This window comes from Syzygium oleosum, unplaced genomic scaffold, assembly GCF_021117445.2.
Source record: "Syzygium oleosum isolate NSW1041296 unplaced genomic scaffold, Sole_v2.1 Sole_v2.26, whole genome shotgun sequence".
NCBI lineage: Eukaryota > Viridiplantae > Streptophyta > Magnoliopsida > Myrtales > Myrtaceae > Syzygium > Syzygium oleosum.
Window position 1 is genome coordinate 4,749,917 of NW_026607510.1, and position 19,992 is coordinate 4,769,908.

General features: G+C 42.4%; 2 protein-coding genes and 1 long non-coding RNA gene across 7 annotated transcripts; 1 reads left to right on the plus strand and 2 right to left on the minus strand.

The window, feature by feature from the left end:
* Nucleotides 1–900: 900 nt before the first annotated feature.
* Nucleotides 901–1,925, minus strand: LOC115681918 (protein MIZU-KUSSEI 1). The gene has a single exon (XM_030606023.2). It carries the CDS (start codon nt 1,858–1,860, stop codon nt 1,123–1,125), a length of 738 nt encoding a protein of 245 aa, XP_030461883.1. The 5' UTR covers nt 1,861–1,925; the 3' UTR covers nt 901–1,122.
* A 3,900-nt stretch (nt 1,926–5,825) lies between these two features.
* LOC115681919 (uncharacterized) lies at nt 5,826–9,329 on the plus strand. 5 transcript variants are annotated; one of them, XM_030606027.2, is made up of 2 exons: nt 5,826–6,207; nt 8,914–9,329. In XM_030606027.2, the coding sequence occupies exons 1-2, from the start codon at nt 5,932–5,934 to the stop codon at nt 9,127–9,129; spliced, it is 492 nt and encodes a 163-aa protein (XP_030461887.1). In that variant the 5' UTR covers nt 5,826–5,931; the 3' UTR covers nt 9,130–9,329. The 5 variants fall into 5 exon arrangements, 2 of the variants coding, with proteins under 2 accessions (XP_030461887.1, XP_030461886.1); XM_030606026.2 differs by having other exon boundaries at nt 5,827–6,207; nt 8,908–9,329; XR_008814483.1 differs by lacking the exon at nt 5,826–6,207 and adding an exon at nt 6,914–7,213 and having other exon boundaries at nt 8,908–9,051.
* A 7,762-nt stretch (nt 9,330–17,091) lies between these two features.
* Nucleotides 17,092–18,524, minus strand: LOC130135023 (uncharacterized). The gene is made up of 2 exons (XR_008814518.1): nt 17,414–18,524; nt 17,092–17,315 (listed from the first exon to the last, which is right to left on the minus strand). It is a non-coding gene; the product is annotated as an uncharacterized LOC130135023 (long non-coding RNA).
* Nucleotides 18,525–19,992: the final 1,468 nt, after the last annotated feature.

Here is a 19,992-nt window from a genome sequence, read left to right on the forward strand (position 1 = left end):
CAGAAGAAAAAAAAAGAAAAAAATATATTAAAAAATTGCCACGTTAGTGTTGGCCGGACGGATGGTGCCGACTAGCGGCTAGGTCAGCGCTGGATGGACTCAATTGGCAATAAGTGAAAAGATTTAGGACTGAATTGGCAAACTTAAAAGGTTTAGGACTGAATTAGCAAAAGTACAATAGGTTTAAGACTTTTTAGACAATTTTCCCATTTTTTAAAAGACCGTTTCAACCGGAGAACTGGCCAGCATCAAAGGCAGTCGTGCACCCACTAGGTCGACGACCTCCCACTCATTTTCATTTCACTTTTTTTTATGTAAATTTTAATACACTTCATTTCATTTTTATGATTGTATCTATCGTGATATCCAATATTCTATCGATTAAGAGATATGATATTGAAAGTCGGTCACATTTCTTTCTCATTATCATATCATAATCCTTACCTTCGCGTCCAAATGCAACATAAAAGTACGAATCGATGTACTTCGTAATGAATCGGTGTATGTGCAATGGACACATTGCGACATCTACAAGAGAAGCTAATAATTGCACCCAACGCAATTTGTTTGGTACATGCGAGCCATTAGATTTTGTGGATCCCAAGTGGAGCTTACATGATATGACGGATTGCATTACTAGACTTAAGCCGGTTAGGGGCAACTACAGTTTTCCGACCTAAAGGGCTAAGCCCGACCGGCACTAGAAACTCAATGGCATATCGAAAAACACGAAGAAATACGATTGAGATGAGAGAAAATCTGGGTAAAGCCACAAGCCGACAACTACACGATGAGAATTTAAACACATGTCAAACTTCTTTCTTTGTTGTTCACGACCATGGACAATACACAAAAAGAGAATTACATAAAAAGACTTTCTTTCTACGTAGATCTATAAGAAAAGTTGTCTTAGATTGAATGATTCATTAAGCACTGCCTTCCCCTTGAACTCTCTCCACTCCCCTGGCCCTCATTTTCTACCTTGTTCATCCAAGTTATGATCCATCGCTTGTTCTTGCCGTGAAGCTGACGATGAAGAATACTCAGCCATCACCCGATGCAGCCTCGCACGATCATTTGTAACCCTTCACTAGATGATTTGGTTATCATTACATCTCAAACTCAAATCCTCACAAAGAATACACTAAGCTCAGGCCCATTGTTGCCCTCCGGGCTCAGCATGTACAGCGTCTCCGAGTCCTTCGACCCGACGATCCGCTCAAAGTGTGCCCGCATGTAGGCCAGCTCACCGTCGGGTCCCTCCACGTCGGAGTTGCCTGGCAAAACCCCGGCGCCCATCGACACGGCCTTGAGGAGCTCCATCACGTTCAGGTCCTCCTCCGAGGCGTCCCTCTTGACCCCGTATCCGGACTTCTTCCCATTGCAATACATGGTCCACAAGGGCTCATCTAAAATCTTGGTCTTGTCCTTGTCCGGTCTCTTCTCACATTCTAGGGCGATTCTCACCATGCCTGAGCTCAGCTCCTTTTGCAACACGCTGGTCTGCATGGCTAGTTCCACCACCAGCGTGGGGAGGCATCTGGGGGTCTCTTGCAAGGACAAGCTGACTCTCCCTTTCCGGTACCCGAATAGCGTGCCGGTCACGCGGGCCCCCGAGATCGTCCGGTGGGTGTCGGGGATACCCATCGGGAGCGTCGGAAACTTGCACACCGGGGTTATGATTGGGAGCGACCGGAACACGGAGCGGAAGACGTGGAACACCTTGGTCTTGTGCCTCTTCTTCTGGGACGGCTGTACTAGGGAGAGCGGCTGACGGGGAGGTGGCGGCGGCGAAGGAGCTGCCTTTGTGCGCCAGCGGTCATCGGACGAAGCGGTGGTTGCGTATCTTGGCTCCCCCATTATTGGATGTTCGTGGACCAGCAATGGAAGGATGCCATGAGAGAGAGAGAGAGAGAGAGAGAGAGAGAGAGAGAGAGAGAGAGAGAGAGAGAGTAGGTTTTGCTTTGTTAAGGTTGGTATGGTTATGAGGTTGGAGAGAGTTTTCCGATCCTAAAATTGAGGAAGTTTGAACCTCCCCAATTTTGGCTTCAAGAGATTCCGGATCTGCATGAAATGTGCAACAGACATACACATAAGTGGCCATGCATATATAATGCAATCGCAAAGCAGTCAGAAATTAATTAACCGATCTATATCGATCATGCCGTACACTTAATTACTTGGTAGTTATAATGTGATCAATGGCTAAGAAGATCGACACAGCACGGTTTCAACATGGCGCCGCGCAATCCAGCCAAAAGGCTGCGGACACGGCGGTCTAGTACAGCTGATGAGTGGTTCAGATGGTCTGAATGAGATTGAGAGATATATGCTTGCCTTATGAAGGAAGGTGGTCATGGGTTGAAATGAACCAAAGGAAATAGGACAAAGCTTGGATTGGTCAAACGTAACAACCTGTTCCTGCAACTTGGCTTCTCTTTGGCTCTTGTTGTACCCGTGCTTGGAACAGGAAGAAGATCTTCAGCTACCTGTCGAGGGGAAAATTGTCCAACAAATCCTAAATTTATTGCACTTTTATCGATTCAGTCCTAAATCTTTTAATTTTGCCAATTGAGTTCTACACCTTTTCACGTTTTGCCAATTGAGTCCATCCAGCCAATTTTAGTCATGGACGCTAGCCATCCCAAGTGACACAAGCGGCACTGACGTAGACAATTTTTAATAATATTTTAAATTTTTTTCGAATTTTTTTAATTATTATTATTTTTGTTTTTTTCTTCTTCTTTTTATTTCTTTTCACCGGGCTTGAAGGAAGAAAAATTAAAAAAAAACAAAAAGGAAAAAAGAAAAGAAAAGAACAAAAAATAAAAATTATAAAAAATTGTCCACGTCAGTATTAGCCGTCGTATGTGGCATCATCAACTTCCATCAGCAATTTCCTATTAAAATTGGCCCAATTGACTCAATTGGCAACACGTGAAAAGTTTTAGGACTCAATTAGCAAAATTGAAAGGTTTAAGATTGAATTGGCAAAAGTGTAATAGGTTTAGGGACTTTTTAGATAATTTCCCCCGATCGATAGATTGTAGGAATCTGTTCCTTGTGGACTTTAAAGATGAGGTAGTTGCAAAGGCCATTTGTGGATGATAATTGGTACCGAGGCACCAATGCAGATGATCTGAACAAAGATTGAAGATGTATCTAGGGACTAACACTTTAACTTCTGGGATCTCAACAAATGACCAATTGACTACATGGTCAAAATTTTTAGAATAGTTCAATGCAACTTTCCTTTTGTTAAAGATAATTTTCACTTTTGTTTGTTGCCACCACTAACGAAAAGCCTCAAGTCGTTTTCGGCCCAGCCCAGTCCAAACAGACCTGTCGTGGGATTTGTAGGTCTTGTTACTTGGGAATATCGCTCGAGCCGAATTAAATCGGTTCGGTCCAGGCCACTTTGGGCCTAGGCTGAATCTTTTACTTTTCGTTAAAATAAAAAATATTATTTTATTATTTTATCTATAATCAAACGCCTAACTAAAACAATTAACAATAATCTCTCTTACAATCTATAAAATAAACTCACTTTGCATATCTTGACTTCAATAGGACATAACTTTTTATCCAAGTAAAGTTATGAGAACAGTAAGTATAATTCGAGAAGCTCATTTAGAGCCCAACGCTCTTGAGCCAATGGCTGAACTGAGGCCATTTTTTATCTCATTTTTCTTTTTTGTATTACCGCCACTTATTTTCTTGCTTATTTGATTCTTCATCATGTTTTTTTTTTTAAATTACGAATTTATTGGAGCATTTAGAGAGTAAATAATTTACTTTCCCTCTTATTTTTAATAATTTTTTATTTTTAAATATGTTTTTAATTTTAGAATTTATTTTGGGCCGATGTCAGCCATTTTTGGTTAATCCTGAGAGGGCTACATTTTTCATGCGTCCATGACCATAAAAAACTTTCGCTACTCATATCTTAGTTTTGAACATCATCTACACGCCAACTTAACTATACGTAAGTGTGGATGATATTCATACTTGTAACTTGCTCATTAGTAGTTGGAACTAGATGAAAACATGGCCCATCCATATAATCCATCCTCTCTCTTTTCTCGAGTCTCCACCTTATTTGTTCATATTGATAGACTTCACAGAAGAGGAAAAAGGGTATTAAAAAAAAAGGGGCAATGACATGCATGGTTCATGAACTTTTTTCTTCGTTATTTAACGAGGTTCATGAACTTTTTTTGATTCAATCTATTCCTTGAACTTTGGAAAATCCATCCAATTTAATCCTTGCGTTAAAAATTCTAACACCATTAGCTGATGTGACCACAATTTCTGTTAACTCGAAGTTAGATTTGTCATGGTAGCGTTTAAGTTGCTTACACGTGTCTTCCACGTAATATCTCTCTCATTATTTCGGCCCAAAGATACAACAAAAGAGATTTGCCAACTTGAAAAAACTACGTGATAGTCCCCATCATTATTTTGACCCAACAAACCTTGATGTGATAGTCCATGCCAGAAAAATGCACATAATTATGCAATACACTTAAGCTTCGTTTGTTTTAACGAAAAATGAATGATTTAGAAAAAAATTTCTAAAAAAATGATCACTTATATTATTTACAAAAACGAATGAACTAAAAATATTTTCATTATTTATGAAAATGTAGAGATATAAATTATTGTCGACTATGAATACATTTCCCATAAAACAATTATTTCAAGTGATATAAACGATCGTTTTATGAAAATATTTTACAAATTATTTATTTTTCGTGAAACAAACGGAACCTTAATGAAAAATGCCATATTGAGTGGACTTTCGAACAGTGAGGGATTGGATTGAACCAAGAAGGGTTATATAGTCCTTGAACTTTGGTTCAATGAGCAATGTGGTCCCGAAATTTTTAATTTATTCAATGTAGTTTTTGAACTTTAACCTAGTGAGCAATGTGGTATCTACGCTTTTGGTATATGTTCAACTTAGTCCTTGAACTAAATAAAATTGTTCAATGGTGTCCTTCAATTAATTTAAATTTAGAGATAGCATTGAACATTTTGAGATAGTTTATAGACTAAATTGAGCATGTATCAAAAGTTTAGGGACTACATTGAACATATTGAAAGTTCAGGGATCACATTGAACAAACTAAAGTTTATGGACCATATTGCACTTTGAATTAAAGTTCAAAGATTATTTGTGTCATTTTCCCAACTAGGAAAAAGAAACGGCAGGGAACGTTTCAAACATTCAGCAAAAGTTGGGGCCGTTCGTATGATTACCCAAAAAAATAAGAATTAATACAACGAAAAACCCCAAATTGTTACACTTGTGACAAATTTACCCAAAATTAATTTTTTGATCACCAAAAGTTCCAAATTGATACACCCGTGATAAATTTACCCCAAAATCCTAAAATGATGCACTTGCGATAAATTTACCCTTTGTTAAATTGAATTAATATCATAAAAAATCACAAATTGATAAATCCGTAATGAACGAATGGGGTAAAACCAAACCCGTCAACTGCCACGTGCTATTTTAACGGAAATTAACGGAACGTAAATTTATCATATCAGCTGGTGAAAAAATTAATTTGAAGTAAATTTATCACAAATGTACAAATATGAGGTTTTTCGTAATATTAATCTCAAAAAAATAAAAAGGAAACTGGAGAAAGAAACAAAGAAAGCTGAGTCCCCCCCATTATTCATGTGGCGGTCGGCTTCACCCCCACGAGTGAGGCGCAACCCCCTCACGCGCGCGCCACGACACGAGCAGCACGACCCAAGGTCCGCACCTCCATTAATGCCCTCCTTCTCTTCCCCTTTATTTCTCTCTCTCTTTCTCTCTCTACTTCCCCCTTCTGCTCCAACGAAGAAGAAAGGCGAAGACGAAGACGAAGAAGAAGAAGAGGAAGAAGAAGAAGCTGCCGAAGGTCGGGCGCGGACATGGTGGAGTTCGGAGACGAGCTCGTGCTGGAGAGCTTGAGGATACCGTGGCTCATATGGATCCAGCTCCTCGTCATGCTCCTCCTCCTCCTCCTCCTCCTCCTCTACTCCTTCACCTCCTCAAACGCCGCCTCCTCCTCCGCCGCCGCCGCCGCCTCTCCCTCCTCCTCCTCCTCCTCGCCTCCGCCCTCGCCGCCGCCGCCGCCTCCTCTGGAATCGCGCGGATCTCGGTCCCGCAAGCAGCAGTTCCTCGCCGCCCACGGCGGCGCTCACCAGGTACGGCCCCGGCCGACTCTTTTGCTCTGCCTTCGAACCGTGTGTCGGAACTCGAGTTTTTATTGCTTCGCTCGTGGATTCGCGGAGCTCGTTAGAGATTTATACGAAGTGATTTGCTCGTTTCTTCGCCCGAGCGTGCGCAGCCGAGAGTCGCGAATTCGGGACCGATTCGGCGGCGCTAGGACTGGTTTCCTGCTCGCGCGAACCGATGCTCCGTGCTCTCGTCCCCGTCGAATCATCGCGATTCAACGACGGGGACTTTTCAAGAATCGCTCGTTTTTCTACTCCGTCGGCCAGTTCACGGTCGCTGAAAGCAGCGACTTGGAAGGCCGAAACTTCTTCCGCATCACCGCCGTCGGCCTTCTTCTCCAAATCAAATTCAACTCGCAAAAAAAAAAAAAGAAGAACAAAACAAAACAGAGTGGAAACCGGCTTTGATCCTTCCGCGTCGCCATCGCTTTCCCCCCATCCAAATCCGTCGGTGCATTTGGTCGCATTGCTCGACCTGACGGAAGCTTCGTCGCGAAGCATCGGAATCCCCCCTCCGACCTTTGCTTGCGGGTATGCCTGCCCCCCCACGGAACTCAACGATTCTCATGGGGGGGCCCATCCATCCGGAGCTTTCCAAACTTCCGTTAAGATTTTCCTTCTACGGCCGATTGGGACCTTATTCTTCTTTAAAACTCGAAGATTGGGCGGGCGACGATGGGATCTCGGTGAAAAGGGTGGGGGGGGATAGTGATGGGGGGTGGGTTGCACCAAATCTTGATCCGAATTTTGGATTGATCGATGACATCCGATCGATTTCCGACACTCCGATCTGGGGGAATCTCGTCTGGGTCTCCCTGCCTTTTGTGGTTTGGGACCCCCCCACCCGTTTGATAAAATGGGGGTGCATCCAATCGCCATCCCCTCTCGCTTCCCTGGGGGTCATGTCGACTAAACTTATGCATTTGTCCCCCACTAGAATGTTGATGCTAACAATCCTTGTACAGTCGTGTTACAGGTATGCTCCACAATCCTCTATGTACACGTATACATAACTATACGTACATCTGCTGCTTGTGATTCGTCTACACTAATTTCCTTAAAAGGCACAAACTTTAGGTCGGTTTCTAAGTCTTGAGAGAAAGTATTAACTTTGGTTCGAGTATTAATTCTGTCCAAAACCTTTTCTTTTTTTTTTTTGCTTCATGAATAAATACGAACTTTAAATCGAATCTTGATTCCGGTATTTTTTGGGTCTCATAAAAAAGCATAGACTTTCGGTCGATGCCCGAATCTGGACCGGTTTATGCGATGGATTTAAGCAATGTTTTTTTTTCCTAGATAATTACGGCGAGGCAGACAAGCAGTGTCTTGCCAGTGTAGGATGAGCTGTGCCATTTCTCAAATAGCTGTGTTGTCATGTGATCAGTAAGTTATTTGTTTTTTTTTTCTTTTGGAGCATCTGGTGTTCAGTCGGTGGGATGAGGCGCTCGGATTCAATTATTCTATGGTGAGATTCGAATGCTGCGGGCACATCAGCTTTCGCCTTTGATTAAAATTGAAATTTTGGGATCTTGTACTGTTAGGTGAGTCACCACCGAAAGGTCTTACCTTTGAGGTCAAGCCAAGTTGTCTCCACCAGAGACGTGCCTCTTTCTCCTTGCTTCGGAAATGGACGGTTCTTGAGAATAATCAATCGCAAGAAAACGCCGCCAGCCAAAGCTTCGGTGTGTACACAAGAGGTATTGAAAGGTTGATGAATAAATTAAAAATAAAAGACATATGTAGGGCAGAAACTATGATTTCCTTTGAATCAAAGTATAAAGGGTGGGAGGAGTCAGGGGTATTGGTCTTTTTGTCGTATATTCAATATAGTCCGTAAATTTTTTTTTTTTTTTTTTCTGGTTGGGTTGGTTACTGGGGTGTGCAATAATAGCTCTCTTTTTGAAAAAATATTTTCCACATGGAGAATTGCGATGTGCATGTGAATGCCTTCTTGTTGGTCCTTTGTCATCTTCTTGTCATCATTACTCCCATCTTGCGCGTACCTTTTTCTTCCTTGCTTTTCTGCATAACCTGGTCATCTTCTTGTCATCATTACTCCCATCTTGCACGTACCTTTTACTTCCTTGCTTTTCTGCATAACCTCGTCAAGAGAAAACCCCCCAACAAAATAAGTAGAATTTCATGCTGGCACGTAAATAATCTTAAAGTTTTTAATGCCAATGTGCTTAGAGTCTACACATTGTAAGAAATTAAAAAATGACCCTGGAAGTGTTGGCCTATATGGAAAGAGAGTTTGTTCTCCTGGTATTGGGTGGGAGCGAGAGTCAAATACTGAATGCATTGGGGCAAAATAGTGGAGTGCGCCGTTTGGATAGCCCGTGGAGGTGGACTGGTCGGAGTGCGCGAAAGTTGATTGGGACACCAACTGACCCGCTATGCAAAAGAAGAAAATATATATTAGTGGCATCGATTTTGAGAGTGTTCAATGTTCTGAAATGCAGGGTCCAACCGAAAGGAACATTAAAAAATCAAATGCAGACTCCATTTGAGTCCATGCGTTTTATCAATATGTCCGAAGTCCAACTGAGTCCGACTGATTTCTTTCTTTGAACGTATATCTTGGGATTCTTTGTCATTGTGTATCTTGCGCAGTGAGCCTGCTTTCACAACTTAACATTGGCTAACCTCGCTTTTTGAACCGAAAAGTTGCAGGTCGGAGAAAGCCAGAGCGTCAAAGGCTTCATCGCGACGAGTGCGAGCAGAGGAGTAGCCAGTGAAGAAGATACGATGGAAGGAGAGAACTCGAGTCCCAGCTACATGGATCACCACCCTTGCTCCATAGTTAGGCTAGCGAGGATAGCGTTCCTCAAGTGCTTTGGATTAGATTTCACATCAGAGGATTCTTCCTTTAACAGACACAGAAGATGATGTTGCATCGGTGGTTGATTTTTGATGTCTTAACTCATTATTCGGGACCATTAGACCATCGCCAACCGCGTGTACATGAGGTCGTAGATGTGTAATCTTCACGAAATTAGTTGTGAAATCAGTTTTTACCTGATCAATTGAGACTGTATATAAGATAAAATTCATTGACTAAGGTCCATGCTTGGAGCATTTTTATGGGTGTACGACAAATTCAAGATCAACTTGGAGATTGACTGTAGGAGGGTTACGGATACTCTTGTCCTTATGGAATGTTTCTTGTGTAGACCCGTCAAAACAGAAGGTTGGGTCGAAAATGGTCCAATTTGAATTGACCTATTAAACCGTTTTGACTCATTTGCATGTAATACAAATCTAGTGATCATAAAAATTATACAAATCTAAATATTATAATCAAATTTAGAAAAATCTATACTCAAACTTAGGTGAGAGCATGGAGCAAGCAAGCGTGAGATCAAGTGAGAGGAATAGAAAGTTATAGAGGTGGCTTGGGTCTAAAAAAGTTGTAAACTTATTTAACATATACATTATTTTGGTTTGGTCATTTTAAATCTATTTATAATCAATTTTTTGAATATAACTAACAAATATAATAACTTAGCCCATCAGATATGGGTTATAGTATCAAATATGGGTTAATAAATGGATCTATAACCCATTTTGACAGATCTATTTCTCATGTAGGCTCATATAACTAAAACAAGATGGGCCATTGTACATGTGAAAAGTTAGTGGCAAATTCGGGACAATTGGGATGCTCGCGATATTTCTAGTACTCGATCAATTCAATCAAGTGTCATCGTCTCTTGTCCCATTCGCGTCGGATAAATTCTAGAGTAGCCCCACAAGAACACACATATACAGTGATTCGAATTTAGGCTTTGAGAAGCACGTTTACCACCTGAGCGACTCCTTGAGATTGGTAGATATGGACATAATTCAGGAATTAGATTGTTAAATGGATGTACGTAATGTCATAATTCGATTAAGCAAGCTTGGTGATATGAGGGTTAGGAGCCGGGTAAGACCTAGGAATGAGTCCAGAGCAAACCAAAAGGCAAATATACCATTGTTCTAGTGGTAGCAACAACATACAAAAGCATGCCCATGTCAAATTTTGCATTTTCCGAAATCGATGAGACCTTAGGAACTTAATATTTTGAAAAACTCGATTTTCTGTTTGAGGATGTATACATAATTGGCCGGACATGCAGGTATATGTGTACATGTTTAAATTTCTGTATGTGATTTCTCGTTGATGATTAATGTGTTGGAGGATGAAGCCAAATATTATTATTAAGGGCTTTTTTGTCTTTTCTATTAATTTTGCTTTTAGGTTAAAAGTTACACTTTATATATCAGCTATTGATAGAAGCTAGTTGTCAAGCGCTGAGAAGAAAATAGAGAGAAAAGAAAAGAGAGAAGAAAAAGTGAGTTTTTTCTTTGTGAGTCTTCTCAATCTCTTTGTGCCCCGATCTTGAAAGAAGATCATCATTGTATTCCTACTTTCTTCGAAGTCTAGTGGATTCGCAGAGTGCCTCTGCGTGGAGACGTAGCCTAGGTTTGGGTGAACTTCGATAACAAATTCTCTGGTGTGTTCTTTCAATTCTGTTCTTTCTATTATTATATTCTGCTAGTAAGGATCGTTTGCTTGGGTTATTTTTTTGGAATCGGTGTATGGTTCCCAACAACTTTTATCAAAGCTTGGTTGGTTAATCAAGAACATTGAGGATTTTTTGGTGACGTTTGATTGAAAGCAAACAATATGGCAAAAGATAAAATCAGGATCGATAAGTTTGACGGGCAGGATTTCGGATGGTGGAAACTCCAAATCGAGGATTATCTTTATCAGAAAGATCTCTATACACCACTTGAGGGTTGGAAACCCGAACTCGCGGAAGTGGATCTGACAGCATAATCGGGATGGAAAATTCTTGAATGAAAGGCATTAGGTGCGATTCGTCTAGGGTTGACGAAAAAGACAGGGTACCATATCGCGAAAGCAAAAACTGCAAAAGAAGCCATGGATATACTTACAAATATATATGAGAAGCCGTCCACATCAAATCAAGTAATTTTGCTGAAAAAGTTGGTTAATATGAAGTTATATGATAGAGGTTCCGTGGCAGAGCATATTAATAGTTTCATGCAAGTCACCGGTCAGTTGGAATCCGTAGGCATATATCTGGATATAAAGCTTCAAGCTTTATTATTTTTATGTTCTCTTTCGAAAAGCTACAACACCGCAATGCAAGGAATTTCAAGCACCATGAAGGATGATTTGACTCCGGATGATGCTGTGAGCAGTATCATGGATGAAGAGATGCGAAGGAAATTTTCAGGTGGAAATAATTTTTCGCCATCTATATCTTCCACGGCACTAGTAGTGGAGAACCGTGGGAGAAGTAAAAGCAGAGGAAAATTCAACAGGCGTGGCAGGTCACAATCAAGGGGAAAAAGAGAGGTTGCAAAAGACGAGTATCGGTTTTGTTACTAGATTGGACACCGGAGGTTTCAGTGTGAAGCCTACAAACAGAAGTAGCGGGATGAGAATCAAGGAGCTAATATGGTTAGCGATGAACCTTCGTTAGAGAACTTATGTTTATCTGCAGGGTATGACTTGACGACAAATCAGTGGTTTATTGATTCCGGTGCTTCTTTCCATTGCTCCTCGTAAAGAGACATCTTTGCTGATTATGCCAGTGGAGATTTTGGGCAAGTGGTTGTGGGAAACGACCACATGTGTCCGATTGTTGGAAAAGGAACTGTGATTGTAAACGTCTCATATGGAAGACATCTAGTTTTGCGTGAAACTAGACATATCCCATAATTAAAAAAAAAATTCTGATCTCAACTAGTAAACTTGACCAAGAAGGTTTGGTAACAACTTTTGGATCTGAAGAGTGGAAGATAACTTCAGGGGCAACAGTAGTAGCAAAGGGAAAGCATACGGGTACACTTTACCTTCTCTAGGGAGATAATATCAGTGATATGGTTACAACTATAGTGGCTACAAGTAATTTGTCTACTCTTTGGCATTATCGTTTGGGACATCTTGGTGAAAATGGTGTAAAGCAATTACACTCAAGGAAATTACTTCAAGGTTTGCAGAAAGTTGAGTTAGATTTCTGTGAGAGTTGCATTTATAGAAAACAAAAGGTAGTCAGCTTTCAGTTGAATGGGCGACAGAATAAAGGTAAAAAATTAGAGTTGGTTCATACGGATGTGTGGGGACCGGCTCAGGAACTCTCTTATGGTGGTAAGAGATATTTTGTCACATTCATTGATGATGCGACAAGGAAGACTTGGGTCTATGCTCTTAGAGAAAAATCAGAAGTATTCGGGATGTTCAAAATGTGGAAGGCTATGGTAGAAAAAGAGATAGGCTATCAAATTAAAGCTCTAAAGTCTGATAATGGTGGTGAATACACCAGCAAGGAATTTGCAGAATACTTGAGTCGAGAAGGCATACACGATTTAAAGACTGTTCCTAGAACTCCTCAAGAGAATGGTGTAGCTGAGACAATGAACATGACTATTTTAGAGCGCGCAAGATGCATGAGACTAGATGCGGGTCTTCTGCTACACTTATGGGCTGCTACAATTGATGCAGCTGTTTATCTGATTACTAGGAGTCCATCTAGTGCACTTGATGGAGAAATACCGCAGGAGTAGTAACCAGATAAAAAGATTAATTATTCATATTTAAAAATTTTTGGCTGTATTGCGCATGCTCTTATTGATAGGGAGGACAGGAAGAAGCTTGATGCTAAGTCCCAGAAGTGCGTCTTTATCGGATATGGTGGCGATGAGTATGGTTATAGGCTTTGGAATTATGAGAATAACAAAGTCATCTGCAGTCGGAATGTGGTATTCCATGAAGAAAAGATGTACAAGGATCATCAGACAGAGCATGAGAAGGCAGTAGATGTAACGACCCGGTCCGACGAGGGCGGGGAGTGGTCGCCGGGGCCAGAGGGCCTGGACAAGGAGCGGCTCCTGGCAGGCTTCTAGGATGGCAAGGGGGGGCATGTCTCTTGTCCCACATCGCTTAGGGGGGAGTCTTGGGCTAGTTTATAAGGCTTGGGTTCTCTACTCTGTGTAACGCGTTTTAAAGCCGTGAGGGTCAACGGACCCAAAGCGGACAATATTACACAGTGTAGACCCCGGGTCTCTTTGAAATGGTATCAGAGCCGACTCCCGACCGCGTGTGGGGCCACAGCGAGGACGCTGTGCTCGAAGGAGGGGAGAATGTAACGACCCGGTCCGACGAGGGCGGGGAGTGGTCGCCGGGGCCAGAGGGCCTGGACAAGGAGCGGCTCCTGGCAGGCTTCTAGGATGGCAAGGGGGGGCATGTCTCTTGTCTCACATCGCTTAGGGGGGGAGTCCTGGGCTAATTTATAAGGCTTGGGTTCTCTACTCTGTGTAACGCGTTTTAAAGCCGTGAGGGTCAATAGGCCCAAAGCGGACAATATTACACAGTGTAGACCCCGGGTCTTTACAATAGAACCAGAATATGTTGAGTTGGACACAATACCTGTGAAAATAGTTCCAGCGAATCAAAGTGCACCTGAAGGGGAGGTTCAAGATGAACATATTATCAATGAAGAGGCAGTTCAAGAAGAACGCAGTGATCCAGAACAGATTAACGACCCTGAAGTACCTGTCTTGAGGAGGTCTACATGCGTGAGAGAGCCAAAGGTAATTTTTTATCCATCAGCTAATATTGTTCTGAGCCATATCTTATATACAGATTCGGGAGAACCGGAGACTTATGATGAGGCAAAGAAAGACACATCTCACATGCAGTGGGAGCGTGCTATGAAAGACGAGATGAGCTCGTTACTTCAGAACAAAACTTGAGAGTTGACCGAGTTGCCTACAGGTAAAAAGGCTTTGTTAAATAAGTAGCTGTACATGATAAAAAATGAAGCAGATGGTAGTATCAGATACAAAGCGAGACTTGTGGTCAAGGGCTTTTCTCAGAAAGAAGGAATTGACTACTCCGAAATATTTTCACCGGTAGTAAAGATGACATCGATCAGAGTTTTGCTGAGTATAGTTGCGGTGGAGGGTCTTCATCTCGAGCAATTGGATGTGAAAACGGCGTTTTTGCATGGGGACCTAGATGAAGAGTTATATATGATGCAACCTAAAGGTTTTGAGGTCAAAGGTAAAGAGCACATGGTTTGTCACTTGAAGAAAAGCTTGTATGGCTTGAAGCAAGCTCCGCGGCAATGGTACTTAAAGTTTGATGGTTTCATGGAAGAAAAAGGTTTTGCACGCTGTGAAGCTGATCATTGTGTTTATTTTCGCAAGTATAGCGATGGTGATATCGTATATCTCTCTTTATATGTGGATGAGATGCTAGTGGCTAGTTCTAATATGAAGAGAATCGTAGAAGTGAAGAAGATGTTGGCATCGCAGTTTGCTATGAAAAACTTGGGAGAGGCCAAGAATATCCTAGACATGAAAATCATTAGAGCCAGGAAAAATAAGAAATTATGGTTGTCGCAAGAAGACTATGTAAAAGAAGGTGTTAAAGAGATTTAACATGAATAAGGCAAAACCGGTTGCGACTCCTCTAGCAAGTCACTTCAAACTTTTTAAGGATATGTGTCCAAGTACTCAGGCTTTGAAAGATGAGATGGCAACAGTCCCATATGCATCAGCAGTGGGAAGTTTAATGTATGCCATGGTGAGCACAAGACCAGACATTGCATAGGCAGTGGGAGTTGTGAGTCGATATTTGTAGAACCCGGGCAAAGAACATTGGAACGCAGTAAAATGGATATTGAGATATCTAGCAGGTACATCAAATCACTCTCTTTATTATGGAGGGACACCTCTAGAATTGCAGAGTTATGTGGATGCAGATCACTTGGGTGATCAAGATAGTGGTAAGAGTACCACTGGATATGTCTTTACAGTTGTAAGTACAGTAGTGAGTTGGGTATCTCAACTACACAAAGTAGTGGCTCTATCGACGACAGAAGCAGAGTACATGGCGATCACAGAAGCCTCCAAGGAAATCATGTGGTTACAAGATTACATGGAGGAGCTACATCGAAAACAGCCAGTAAGCACACTGTGGAGTGATAGTCAAAGTGCAATACACTTAGCAAATAATGCAGCTTATCAGTCAAGGACTAAACATATCAAGAAGTGTTATCATTTCATCAGGTCAGCATTGAAAGATAATGAGTTAAAGTTACAGAAGATTGATGGCGCGAATAATCCGATTGATATGTTTACCAAGGTAGTAGACAAAGAGAAACTTGTTTTCTGTACTTCTACCATTGGTATTACTCCATGTTAATTGATGAGGGGTATCGTAGAGGCACAAGTTCCAATTACTAGTTTTTGAAGTAGATGGATGCAAAGTTGCTTGGTGTATCGGGTATATTTATCTTCAAGTGGGAGATTGTTGGAGGATGAAGCCAAATATTATTATTAAGAGCTTTTTTGTCTTTTCTATTAATTTTGCTTTTAGGTTAAAAGCTATACTTTATCAGCTATTGATAGAAACTAGCCGTCAAGCGCTGAGAAGAAAAGCACTGAGAAGAAAATAGAGAGAAAAGAAAAGAGAGAAGAAAAAGTGAGTTTTTTCTTTGTGAGTATTCTCAATCTCTTTGTGCCCCGATCTTGAGAGAAGATCATTATTATATTCCTACTTTCTTCAAAATCTAGTGGATTTGCAGAGTGCCTCTGCGCGAAAACGTAACCCAAGTTTGGGTGAACTTTGATAACAAATTCTCTGGTGTGTTCTTTCAATTCTGTTCTTTCTATTATTATATTCTGCTAGTGAGGATCGTTTGGTTAGGTTATTTTTCTGGAATCGATGTATGGTTCCCAACATAATGTCCGTTTATTCTCGCTCGTAGCATATTGCCTATTAGTTATAAGCCTCAAGTCAATACATTGTCCACCGCCCAGCTCTCCGCCTATGAATCCAAGCTCCCAGTAGACTTTGCCTTTCATCTCGTGTCCTCTCTACTACTTTCTCTCTATTGTTCTCGTCCCCGCTCTATAAATTTCATGTTTGTCACCGTAGGTTCAAAATCGATCGAATCAATAGCGACAATGTGTGAATTTTATCGCTTGAGTTTAATTAATTCCAATATACAACAGGGAGATCACATGAGGACAGATCCCTACTACACGTAGGAGATAACAATGTATAATTCTGGTAAAAGAGCACTTCTGCTTACAGGCCCTACTCATGAGAAAGGCTTGAATTCTCAGCCTGGCCAAACAAGTTCAGAAGGCAACAGAAAGAAGAGCTGTAAGGAACCAAAAACTCCCTCAACCAAAAAACAAAAGAGGTTCAGTCCTTACAATTCACTACCTAAAACCCCAACTTGGCTGGATGAAACTCAACTTCTTGAAACACCTGTTCGTACGACTGAAGAAGTCGCTGCATGGGCTTTGGTGGCTAGCCTAGTAAGCCACCAAGTGAACCATGAATATACTATGCTAGAACTGTCAAGGGTTGGGCACACCCTTGACAGTCCGAGAATTAAGAGCTTTAGTGGCTCGTTTTAGGCCCACTGTGGTTTTTCTGATGGAAACGAAAAATCAGGCTGAGGTTATTCAGAGAATAAAGAGAAGACTCCATTTTCAGAGTTATTTTGTAGTTAATCCTGTGGGCATGGCGGGAGGCTTGGCTATTCTGTGGGATGAAAGAATTTCACTGGAAATAGACTCAATGTCTGAGGAATTTGTGAATTTGAGGTGTAAAGAGGTGGTTAGTGGAAAGGACATGAGAGTTACATTTGTTTATGCTTCTTATTTGTACCAAAAAAGGCTACAACTTTGGGAGGAATTGTAAAATATAAGTTCCATGAATGTACTGCCTTGGGTGTGTTTGGGTGACTTTAACGAGGTGTGGTTTTACAGGGAAAAAGTTGGAAAGCGCTTGGCTGAAAACTATAGAATGAATGCTTTTTGGGATTGTCTAGATGCCTGTTCATTGATCGACATTGACAGTAAAGGGTGTGCGTTCACTTGGGCCAATAATAGAGAAGGGGACGAGTACATTAAAGAACGACTTGACAGGGTGGTATGTACGATTGAATGGAGGTTGATGTTCCCTGAAGCGGAAGCTTATGCTCTCCCAGCAATAGGATCAGATCACAGTCCTATACTTCTATCTCTTTGGGCTAACCCTGTAAAACGAAAAAAGGAATTCAAGTTTGAAGCCTTCTAGCTTGAGAGTGATGAATGTAGAAAGGTGGTGAAAGAAACTTGGAGCTCTCCCACTCACTTTGAAAAGGATTTAGTCGGGAAGTTGCAGGCCGTAACTTTTGCTCTTTCCAAATGGAGTAAGAAGAAATTCGCGAATGGACATAGGGAAATCAACTTGCTGAAACAGGAATTGTAGTGGCTGACAAACAATACCATGGGGTCCTTTGACAAAGTGAGAATCAAAAACCCGCAAGAAGATATTGATTATTTATGGAGGCAGGAAGAGATGTATTGGGGGCTGCGATCGAGAATTAATTGGTTGAAATGGGGAGATAGAAACACAAAGTTTTTTCATGCAACTACCATTCAGAGGCGACAGAGGAATAGGATCTCTATGCTTCAGAATTTAGAGAATACATGGCTATTTGAGCAGTGCCAGTTGAAAGAACATACTATACTTTTTTTTCGAGATCTATATCAATCTATCGGCCCTCGACATTTCTGCCAAGTTCTGGATCAGGTATCTCGGGTGGTAACAGAAGAGATGAATCACCTCTTGTTGGCTGAGGCAACCTTGGAAGAAGTAACAAATGCAACTTTCCAGCTCGGCGCAGCAAAAGCACCGGGGCCTGATGGCCTTAGTGGTTTGTTTTATTAGTAGAATTGGGAAGAGATTAAATGGGATATTCTAAAGGAGGTGAGGAATTTCTTCAACACTGGATCCCTGCCACCAGATTTAAATAAAACACACATCTCCCTTATCCCGAAAGTCCCGAACCCAGAGAGACTAGATCAATACCGCCCAATTAGTTTATGTAATTTTGGCTACAAGATTATCTCAAAAGTGCTGGCCAATAGACTCAAACCACTTCTACCAGAACTTGTTGCAATGGAACAAAGTGCTTTCGTCGGCGGGAGGCAAATTCAAGATAACATCTTTATTGTCCAGGAGGTGTTGCATCAAATTAGAATTCAAAAGAGAAGAAAGAAATTTCAAGCGGTTCTCAAGTTAGACATGAAGAAAGCCTACGATCGAGTGGAATGGGATTTCTTGGAGGCATGCCTAATGAAGATTGGCTTTGATGAGAAATGGGTGGGATGGATCATGAAATGTGTCACAACAGTTTCATTCAGCGTTAAGTTTAATGGAGAACCTCTCCATTACTTCAAACCTTCTCGAGGGATTAGGCAAAGGGATCCCCTATCTCCCTACCTTTTCATTCTGGTGGCAAATGTACTGTCCTCATTAATGAAGACAGCTAGTCATGGCCACGGTTCAGGAACCGGCGGTTCCGGTTCTTGGCCATGTATGAACCGGAACCGGCGGTTCCGGGCCGGTTCCGGTTCCGGCCTGTTTCGGTTCGAGGGGGGAGGAGGAGAAAAGGGGAGGAGGCATCGGCATCGGTGGTTGCGACCATGGGCGGGGGCGATGGCTGCGGGGGTTAGATCTGGGAAGACGGAGGGCGGGCGAAGGAGAAAAGGAGAGGACCGGCACAGGGGAGAGGGGGGAAGGAGGGACTGACCATGACGAGGACCTTGCTGTCGGTCCGCAAGAGGAGCTCGGAGGCGAGGCCCGAGACCGCAGCGGTGCGGTCATGTGGTCAACACGGTGGCGTCGCGGTGGCGAGGGGCTGGCGGCAGTGAGGGAGTCAAGAGGACGAAGACGGCGTGGACCACCGGCAGGTTCAGCGCGAAGGAGTTGCCGGGGAAGTGGGTCACGAGCTTGACGCCGATGCAAGGGAGGGAAGGATGGGAGGACCAGGAGGGCATGAGGAGGAGGGAGGTGGAGGGGGCGGCGGCGGCAGAGAGGGGGTGGGAGTGGCGCCGGCGGAGAGGGGTGTGGACGGAGGAGGAGAGGGTGGAGGCGTGGAGCGGAAGACTGGTGGGAGTCTGGAAAAGGACAGAGGAGGGCGTGGAGTACTGCTGTACTGGAGGAGGTGCGGGTGGGGCCTTGCTGCACTGCAGGTGCAGGGTTTTTTTTTAAAATTTTTTTTTTAGAACCGGGCCCAGAACCGGCGGTTCCGGGCCGGTTCCAAAATTTCTGGAACCGGAACCGGGCCGGTAGGCCACGGGCCGGTTCCGGTTCCCAACCGCGGGCCCGGTCAACGGTCCGGGCCCGGGTTTGATCGGGCCGGTTCCGGGCCGAAACCAGCCCGTGGCCATGACTAAAGACAGCCGTAGACAATGGAAGTATCACAGGGATTAAACTGAACAGGTGGTGTCCCACCCTTTCTCATTGACTCTTTGCGGATGACTCAATATTCTTCTTGAATGGTACAATTCTAGAGTGTCAGAATTTGGCATCTATCCTGAATCAATATTGCCTAGCATCTGGACAAGCTATAAACTTAAACAAATCGGAGATTTTCTTTGGTAGTGATTGCCCCCAAACTCTGAAAGACAATATGGCAAGGGAATTGAGAGTTCTTATTATTGACAAAACTGGCAAATATCTTGGAATTCCTTCGGATTGGGGAGTATCGAAAAAACAAATGTTTGCTTGGATTTTAGGACGAGTCAATTCCAAACTAGAAGGGTGGAAGGAAAAACTAATGTCAAAAGCTAGTAAAGAAGTTTTGCTTAAAGCAGTGGTTCAAGCATTACCACAATATGCCATGTCTGTTTTTAAGATCCCGATTTCTATTTGTAAGGCTATTG